General features: G+C 38.2%; 1 protein-coding gene across 1 annotated transcript; it reads right to left on the bottom strand.

Moving 5' to 3' along the window:
* LOC143711032 (Fc receptor-like protein 5) lies at positions 1-7185 on the bottom strand. The gene is made up of 7 exons (XM_077202320.1): positions 7164-7185; positions 2857-2943; positions 2650-2784; positions 2371-2541; positions 2013-2294; positions 234-473; positions 1-139 (listed from the first exon to the last, which is right to left on the bottom strand). Exons 1-7 carry the CDS (start codon positions 7183-7185, stop codon positions 9-11), a joined length of 1068 nt encoding a protein of 355 aa, XP_077058435.1. The 3' UTR covers positions 1-8.
* Positions 7186-10113: the final 2928 nt, after the last annotated feature.

Here is a 10113-nt window from a genome sequence, read left to right as displayed (position 1 = left end):
CTAATAAATCACTCTGGTTTTTTTCTTCTCATTCTGCAGCATTTGTAAATCAGCACGACTGTCACTATCAGATATGGACAAGCTGCCAGTACAGAAGTGAGTATTTTGAGGACAGAGATCTGAGATTCTGAATGAGACCCTGAAAAAGAGACACACAAGCACTTTATCATGCACTATATCTGAACGAGGGCATATGAAGAAATAAATCAGCTCACAGTTTCATGGACTCTCACCTCTGACTGAGATCCAGCTCTTGAGAGACTCTCCTCTCGGGTGTTTGCAGGAGTAGAAACCCTCATGTGACTTTGAGACAGTCGGGATGATCATCTCTATAGTTTGATTCTGGACGAGTGATTCATCTTTATAGAAATCAGATCTGAGGTTTGATGGGGATGTATATTTAAATAAACAGCGTAGAGTCAGAGTCTCTCCTTCAGTCACAGGATGAACAGGACTCTCCAGAATCACATCAGCTGCAGAAATAGAGGAAACATGCAATACATGAACAACATGGTAACATAATAAAGACAAAATAAATAAAAAACAGACCATTTTACTGGTTTCTGGGTGTATTTAGTGTATTGTTATGATGTTCTGGCTGCCCAGCGGGCACCTTGACATCAATTTAACATCAATATGACATCAAACATTATGTCAAAATGACGTCGCAAAATAGGTCAAAAATGAAAGTCATGTTGACGTCAAAGTGTCAATGTCAATTTGATGTCAAGATTTTGACCTCTGCTGATGTGATTATTGAAGACACCTGATGTTAACAAGCAGAATCTCCAAAGGGGAAAATAAAAATTTTAAGCCACCATTTTGGTGGTCAGTGTTTGCTTTAGTTGGGCTCTTGACCCCTAAATTGCTAATATTTCAATTTAGTTTGGCTGATATTGATGTCACTGCCAGATGAACATTGAGAAAAGGTGATCAGGCAGTGTTGGTTTTGTTTTGACATAATCATCACTTGTCCTAAATCACTTGAGTCAAGTAGAGTGTCTTTGCATTGTTAATCACAGCAACACTGTGATTCTATAGAAAACAATAATCAGAATTTTCAATATAAGCCAAAACATTTCGTTAAAGCTGTTCTGATCGGAAGACTGTAAACATATTTTTATGTAGACACACTGACATCAATAATCAGCCCGTGAATCTCAACAATGGTGACAATAATAAGTTGCAGTGCATTCTGGGTGCCACCAATCAAAACTCATTCATGGCTCCCATCATGCTTTGCGGTATGAATAAATTATGATCTGATTTGTTTTAGTAATTTTCTTTTCCTAATTGAATATTTTGTTTGTCACCATTCTTGAGATTCATACACTGATTCTAGATGTTTGTGTGTGCCTAAAATACGCACTTGTTTTATCAGAACAACTTTTAAGAAATCCTTTGGATTTCATTAAAAATTCATGAGTATATGCTGTAGAATACCGTGATGCTATAATTACCAATATAAATCTTAGTCAGAGATTAGACTCTAACTGAATTCAGTAACACAGGTCAAATGATGATTATGTCAAAATATAACCAACACCACCATATCACCTTAACTCTTTGTTCATCTAGATGGTCACCACTCAATTTCAGCAACCAAACAAAATCTAAAGTTAAACACTTTAGGGTCAAGAGCCCAACTAAAGCAAACATTGATCACCAAAATGGTGGCTTAAAATTGTGATTTTCTCCTTCAGTGATTCTGCTTGTTAACATCAGGTGTCTTCAATATTGGCCAATCATCACTCAGTTAATGACATCAGCAGAGGTCAAAATCTTGACATCAAATTGACATCGACACTTTGACGTCAATATGACTTTCATTTTTGACCTATTTCGTGACGTCATTTTGACATAATGTTTGATGTCATATTGATGTTAAATTGACGTCAAGGTGCCCGCTGGGTGGTTGCTTAAATTAGTATCTGCTCTTGTTTAATCAACCTGATTTATGCAATGATTGTAAACTGTCAGTGAAATGAATAAATACAGAAATACAGACTCACAGTGTACAGTGATATTAACAGGATTATATTTCTCTCCAGATTCAGACTGACACCAGTAAACTCCAGTGTCTAATGTGCTGGTGGAGCTGATTGTACATGTAGATCCTGTTTGTGATCCCGACACTGATGATGAACAATCTTCCGGTCTCCCGCTATCTGAGTATCTTCTCACTGTCCATCTATCAGAGTTACTCTGGTCTCCACAGCTCAGAGAGAGAAAGTCAGATGTGAAGTGTTGAGTTCTGCTGGGACTGATGATCAGAGACACTGGAGGAGAAACACCTGACAAGACCATTACAGAGAGAATTAGGAAATTGTCTTTATTAAAGATGAATCAATCGTTTTAGTGTGAACTCACCAGTGACCCACAGTGGTTGTGTGTTGCTGTACCATGTTTCATAGGTTGGTTTTCCTCTCTCTGCTCTGCACACATAAACTCCTGTGTGATTTAGAGCAACAGAACTGACAGAGTATTTTCCTCCAGCTCCTCTTCTGCTGTCTGAGAGCGGCTTATAACGATCACTCAAGTCTGTGTTAACTGAGAATATGCAGATGCTCACTAAAGGAAATTATTTCTGATAATGTTTTTGATAAAACCATAAATGTATATGTTATCACATAGAGGACATTATAATACCTAATGAGAGAGTTTCAGTGAACCAGCTGAATGTCCAGCCTGTAGAAGAGCCGTCAACCTCACAGTTCAGAGTCACTGGATCTCCTTCAGTCAACCACTTCTGAGGAGAAACACTTAAAACTGCCCGGGCTGCATCTGAAATAGAGACATCACTCATTAATAACATGTTCAACTTGTGTGTGTTTATTGAGAGATGATTAAACTGACCTGATACTGTCAGTGTAACTTCATCACTCGGTTGTGAAATGCCTGATCCTTCATCACTCAGTTGTGAAATGCCTGATCCTTCAGAATCTGTTACATAATGTAAAATAACTGTTTTCCACTTGCATGTATTTTAAAATATATTTTATTCTTTTGATCAAAGCTGAATTTTCAGCATCATTACTCCAGTCTTTAGTGTCACATGAGTTCAGAAATCATTCTAATATGATTTGATTTCACTGTAAAACCTAACAGTAATATGTACTAAATTAAATTTCACTCCACTTAAATATTACCAAAACTTGAATGACTTGAATTACTGAAACAGAACTCAAACTGATTGAGTTATAGAAAATGTTTAGATCCCAGAATGATAATTTAATAATAATTGGCTAATTAAGTGATTCATTAAGTGATGATTGAGCATTAGTGATGAACACCTGATATGTAACCATCCAAATGATTTCTAAACGGTTTTATTAAGTTGAAATATAGTTGCCGAATTCCCCTTTAACATATTAATTTCTCTCTTTTTTATCTTACCACAAATGTTTGAATTTTTTTTCTACAAAAATATTAAGCAGCAATAACTGTTTTCAACATTGATATAATAATCAGAAATGTTTATTGAGCCTCACACTGTAAAACCCAACAAGTTAAGCTAACTCAATTCATTTCAGGAAACCGATTGGCTCAATTCAATTAACTATATATAAAAAAAAAAAAATAGTTATGAGTAGGGCTGGGCGATATATCGCACGATATTGTTATGCGCATCTCGTCAGTAAAGCCGGTTCCTTGATTAGTAGTAAATCACCTTCACCTGCTTTCAGATGGAGCGGCATTTACTACAAAGAGCCGAAGTTAACTGACAAGCTGAGCCATATCGCATCAATATCGCGGACGTATCGCCAGCGATAATTAATGCGATATGGCTCACCTTGTCAGTTAACTACGGCTCTTTGTACACAGCAAAAACTCCAGTGTTAAATTAACACTCCTGCGAGTGTATGTGAGTCCACACAAGAGTGTTGAAGTTAATGAGACAATTAAGTGATTAATTGAGTGATGATTGAGCATTATTGAAGACACCTGATGTTAACGAGCAGAATCACTGAAGGACAAAAACTCAAATTGTAAGCCACCGTTATGGCGATCATTGGTTGCTTTAGTTGGGCTCTTGACCCTTAAGGCCATGTCCACACGGACACGGGTATTTTAATAACCGGAGTTTTTCCTACAGCGTTTTTAAAAAAAATCCCGTCCACACATGCTCGGTCTCCGTCTACATGAAAACGTAAAAACACGCAATCAAGCGCGGTCAAGAGCATGCCACACCAGCAGGCGGTGATATAAACCTTAACCCTAATGCCACGTTGGCCAATCCGAAGCGCAAATCTGATGTCAAACACAGCTGATAACGGCGCACACTCTGACGTCGCAAGGCAAAAACCCCGGTTTCACTGTCTACACGACAACACTGTAACCGGCATTTCTGAAAATCCTCACCCTGGCAGGGGTTTTCAAAAATGTTCGGTTTCAGTGCGTTTTCGTGTGGACGAACGGCCGAACCGCGTAAAAAAAGTCACGGTTATAAAAATACCCGTGTCCGTGTGGACAGGGCCTTATCATATTTAGAATTTGTTTGGCTGTTGTATCTGAGTTATAACTGCCAGATGAACAAAGAAAAATGTGACCTGATGGTGTTGGTTATATTATGACAGTCATCATTTGAACTTTATTATTTTGATTTATGTTGTTGGTTACTGCATAACTGTAATTCTGAATGAATATCCAGAATTTTAGCTATAATAAAAAGGATTTCTTAAAAGTTGTTTTAAAAAAAAAAACCCTTTGTTTTAGGCACACACAGACTTCAAGATTCAGTCTATGCATCTCAACAATGGTGACGAGCAGAATATTCAATTAGGAAAAGTAAATTACATAGAAAATTCAGATCATAATTTATTCATATCGCAATGCATGATGGGAGCCATTAACGAGTTGTGATTGGTGGCAGCCACTGCAACATGCTTTATTATTGTTACCATTGTTGAGATTCACAGGCTGATTATTGATGTCTGTGTTTCTAAATAAATTTATTTGAAAGTGTTTTGATCAGAACAATGTTTTTTAAATATTTTGGATTATAAGAAACATAACTATATTCATATATGCTGTAGAATCAAAACGTTGTTGCCAACAAGTTAAACTAAACTATCTAAATAAGATTATTTTTCAGATCAAAGCATGCCAAAACATAACCAACACTATCAGATCACACTTTTTTTTATTCATTTGACTGTCATAAATAAATTACAACAGACAAACAAAATTAAAGTGAGTGTATAAAGGTTAAGAGACCAACTAAAGCAAACACTTATCGCCATAATGGTGGCTTACAATTTTGGGATTTTCACCTTCAATGATTCTGCTTGTTAACATCAGGTGTCTTCAATAATGCTCAATCATCACTAAATTAATCAGTTAATTCTCTCATTAACTTTAACACTCTTGAGTGTTAATTTAACCCTGGAGTTTGTGCTGTGTAGTAAATGCCGCTCCATCTGAAAGCAGGTGAAGGTGATTTACTACAAATCAAGGAACCGGCTTTACTGACGAGATGCGCATAACAATGTCATGCGATATATCGCCCAGCCCTAGTTATGAGTAGAGGTGTATAGTTCAGGGGTCAGAAAGTAGAAGTCCTGCCATATTCCACTAATGACCTCAGTCAGCTGATTTCTATCTCCTGGCTAAACTGCTAATTAACAAATCCAGGTGATTGGAACAAAATACTGAGAAGGACTTTTTACTTTCTGAACCTGGACTTTAAACCTCTGACTACAACTGACTTCAGTCACAGCCTTAGATGAAATCCATTGAAGATAAAAGAAGGCATTAAAGGTGCAGTGTGTAGATTTTAGTGGCATCTAGCGGTTCGGTTGTGAGTTGCACTAATGGCTAAGCCCATTGCTCACCCCTCCCTTTCGAAGAAGCTACGGTTGCTAAAACGGGACAAATATATCGTTGTCTGAGACAGCAGAGAATAGCCAGAGTAAGCCAAGAGTGTGTCACATTGTCACTGTTTCTGTACCACAGTCCATTATAAATCACATCATGGATAAAGTTAACAAAGCCATAGTCAGGTGAGGATCAAGGGTCTTAATATATAATATAATGATAGTAATCAGCTGATTGTCTCACGAACATAACCAGCACATTTCTCCAAACATAGCAAACCTATAATACAGCGAGGGAGAAGAACCACATGAACTATCCAACTACATATGTTTTCTAACAGGGTAGTAAAAGTGTAGCTGGCTAATATGAGCTGTTATGCTGTAGGGCTGTGGCTGAGCTGGTTAAAGCGTAAAGCATTGTTTATACTCGACGCGTCTGCAAAAATGATGTGATTTTAACAGCGCGCGCGTCTCCGCATCCCCTAGACACCATTTACTACACACAAATTAATAAATAATAATGAATAAAAATACTGGGGTTTTTTTCTCTGGTTTTGAAAACTCTTCACGGTCGACTTAAAATGCTTCCAAGATCGACTTGTCGACCGCGATCGACGGATTGGTGACTCCTGTAACGTTACTGTTTGTCAAAGCCATAACACAGCGAGGGAGAAGAACTAAGTTACATGAACAATCCAACTACATATTTTACACCACTGACAAGGGAAAAGTCACTACTCACGGTGTTTATGGCTAACTTCTAGCTTTCTGCGGCTTCTCTTTCAAGGTAGTGATGAAACGCGCTCTGTAGCGCTGTTTGTTCGCGTTCGGCTACGGTAGAAACATGACGTCACAATATGTCGACTTTCGTAGAAGGGGGTGTCCGCGGTTATGTAGATATAAATGTCTCATTCTAAGGTAATAAAAACATAATGGTTCATTGAGTAAGGTCTTTATACACCACTGAACATATAGTTATGGATCTTATATTGCATTTCTGTCAATAGATCCTCAGAAATATTACACATTGCACCTTTAAATCTGTCAATATCTCAGCAGAGGAGGAATAAACAACTCCACAAACAGCATTACCAGTTTCACTTACTATTACTTCAATTACTAACCAGACTGACTTTTTCTGTCAGACATCTACAAAAGTTTTATAGAGAATTAACAGGTGTTTAACTCTGTTTCATTCTGAAGTCACCATAACAACGACTAGTGTTTACATTAGTTGAGCTCTTAACTCTTTTACTATCTTTTGTCATTTTTGACAGTGTGTTTGTTAAACACATTTGCTGCAGCTAAGGAAGCTTAAGTGAAATGAAAACAGATGATGATGGTTACCTGTTGACGGTTTAATACTCATCATGGAAAAGCCTGATTAACTGATGTCTGTTGAATCTAACAATTGTTTTGTTCTATTAATATATCCACATCAGAAATCCTGTCTTTCTGCTCTCTGGTTAATAATAAGTGATGCTAAAAGATTTAACATCTTTTATATTCAGTTAATTTCATCTAAGGCTGTGGCTGGAAGTCAGTTGAAGTTCTTGTGTTTCTCTTTCCTTCAGTGATTCTGCTTGTTTACAGCAGCTGTTCATCACTAATTCTCAATCATCACTTAATTAATCACTTAATTATACAATTATTATTAAATTATCATTCTGGGATCTAGAAATGTTCTATTAATCATTCAGTTTGAGTTATGTTCAGAGGTCCTTCTCAAAAAATTAGCATATTGTGATAGTTCATTATTTTCCATAATGTAATGATAAAAATGTAACTTTCATATATTTTAGATTCATTGCACACCAACTGAAATATTTCAGGTCTTTTATTGTTTTAATACTGATGATTTTGGCATACAGCTCATGAAAACCCAAAATTCCATCTAAAAAAATTAGCATATCATGAAAAAGGTCTCTAAACGAGCTATTAACCTAATCATCCTAATCAACTAATTAACTCTAAACACCTGCGAAAGATTCCAGAGCCTTTTAAAAACTCCCAGTCTATTTCATTACTCAAAACCGCAATTATGGGTAAGACTGCCGACCTGACTGCTGTCCAGAAGGCCATCATTGACACCCTCAAGCAAGAGCGTAAGACACAGAAAGACATTTCTGAACAAATAGGCTGTTCCCAGAGTGCTGTATCAAGGCACCTCAGTGGGAAGTCTGTGGGAAGGAAAAAGTGTGGCAAAAAACGCTGCACAACGAGAAGAGGTGACCGGACCCTGAGGAAGATTGTGGAGAAGGACCGATTCCAGACCTTGGGGGACCTGCGGAAGCAGTGGACTGAGTCTGGAGTAGAAACATCCAGAGCACACCGTGCACAGGCGTGTGCAGGAAATGGGCTACAGGTGCCGTATTCCCCAGGTCAAGCCACTTTTGAACCAGAAACAGCGGCAGAAGCGCCTGACCTGGGCTACAGAGAAGCAGCACTGGACTGTTGCTCAGTGGTCCAAAGTACTTTTTTCGGATGAAAGCAAATTTTGCATGTCATTCGGAAATCAAGGTGCCAAGGTCTGGAGGAAGACTGGGGAGAAGAAAATGCCAAAAAGCCTGAAGTCCAGTGTCAAGTACCCACAGTCAGTGATGGTCTGGGGTGGCATGTCAGCTGCTGGTGTGTTTCATCAAGGGCAGGGTCAATGCAGCTAGCTATCAGGAGATTTTGGAGCACTTCATGCTTCCATCTGATTTCATTTTTCAGCACAACCTGGCACCTGCTTACAGTGCCAAAACCACTGGTAAATGGTTTACTGACCATGGTATTACTGTGCTCAATTGGCCTGCCAACTCTCCTGACCTGAACCCTGTAGAGAATCTGTGGGATATTGTGAAGAGAAAGTTGAGAGACGCAAGACCCAACACTCTGGATGAGCTTAAGGCCGCTATCGAAGCATCCTGGGCCTCCATAACACCTCAGCAGTGCCACAGGCTGATTGCCTCCATGCCACGCCGCATTGAAGCAGTCATTTCTGCAAAAGGATTCCCGACCAAGTATTGAGTGCATAACTGAACATAATTATTTGAAGGTTAACTTTTTTTGTATTAAAAACACTTATTTTATTGGTCGGATGAAATAAGCTATTTTTTTAGATAGGAATTTTGGGTTTTCATGAGCTGTATGCCAAAATCATCAGTATTAAAACAATAAAAGACATGAAATATTTCAGTTGGTGTGCAATTAATCTAAAATATATGGAAGTTAAATTTTTATCATTACATTATGGAAAATAATGAACTTTATCACAATATGCTAATTTTTTGAGAAGGACCTGTAGTCCAGGGATCAGAAAGTAGAAGTCAGATCATAAATATGTTTATTCCACCCATGACCTCAGTCAGCTGATTTCTATCTCCTGGCTTAAAAACTGCTAATTAGCAAATCCAGGTGATTGGAGCAAAATACTAAGGAGGACTTTTACTTTCTGAACCTGGACTTTACACCTCTGAAGAGAACAGCAACTGGCTGTGGTTGAGACGGAAAGATTCTGGCTGGCTGTGTACAGGCCGCCACGCTACGGTTTCGAAGAATTCTTGAAAAACTCGAAGAGTCTGTTGGTTTATTTGTATAGTTTGCATAGTAATTAAAGTTATTACGTTCCTGTGTATTTTGCGTGAACGAGGATTGGTGTTTGGACAGATATTGTGTTTTGCGGTAGTATGCCAACCGTTGCCAATGAACTGCTTTAATGTCGACAGTGGGGCTCAACAGCCTTAGTCAAACGGGTTGGTGCATATGGTCGGGTCGCGGTGAGATTGTGAGAGATTGTGGTTAGGTCAATTAAACTATGAGGAAGGAGCAACTTCAGAAGCAGGGGGGATGTAATGGTCAGTAAGCTGGGCTGAGTTGAGTGGGGGACAGAGGGGGGTGACTCTGGGATGCCAGAGTCACTATCGAGCCCTCTTGAGGTGTAATGGGCTAGTCGATGAAACACTGAGGACGGAAGGTGCCCACTTGAAGACCCTAGAGATGTCCCCTACTTATATTATTAACTTTAGATTTTGTTTGGCTGTTGCATCTGAGTTATAACTGCCAGATGAACAAAGAAAAAAAGTGATCTAATGGTGTTGGTTATAATATGACAATTATCATTTGAACTTTATGTTTGTGATTTATGCTGTTGGTTATAGCATAACTGTGATTCTGCATAAATATCCAGAATTTTAGATCTAATACAAAGAATTTCTTAAGTTGTTTTTAAAAAAACTTTTCCTTTTAGGCACACACAGACGTCAAGATTCAGTCAATGCATCTCAACAATGGTGATTAGCAGAATATTCAATTA

The sequence above is a fragment of the Siphateles boraxobius genome, unplaced genomic scaffold, assembly GCF_051911475.1.
Source record: "Siphateles boraxobius isolate OS27281-9 unplaced genomic scaffold, OSU_SipBor_1 49, whole genome shotgun sequence".
NCBI lineage: Eukaryota > Metazoa > Chordata > Actinopteri > Cypriniformes > Leuciscidae > Siphateles > Siphateles boraxobius.
This window is presented reverse-complemented; position numbering and strand designations above follow the sequence as displayed.

Bases quoted from the DNA above. Each gene is read 5' to 3' on its own strand.
- LOC143711032 (XM_077202320.1), bottom strand. From the start codon at position 7,185: ATGAGTATTAAACCGTCAACAG. The intron at 2,785-2,856 runs GTCAGTTTAATC...TCTCTATTTCAG, and splicing joins AGTTACACTGACAGTATCAG to ATGCAGCCCGGGCAGTTTTA. The intron at 474-2,012 runs GTGAGTCTGTAT...CTATTTCTGCAG, and splicing joins TGTTAATATCACTGTACACT to CTGATGTGATTCTGGAGAGT.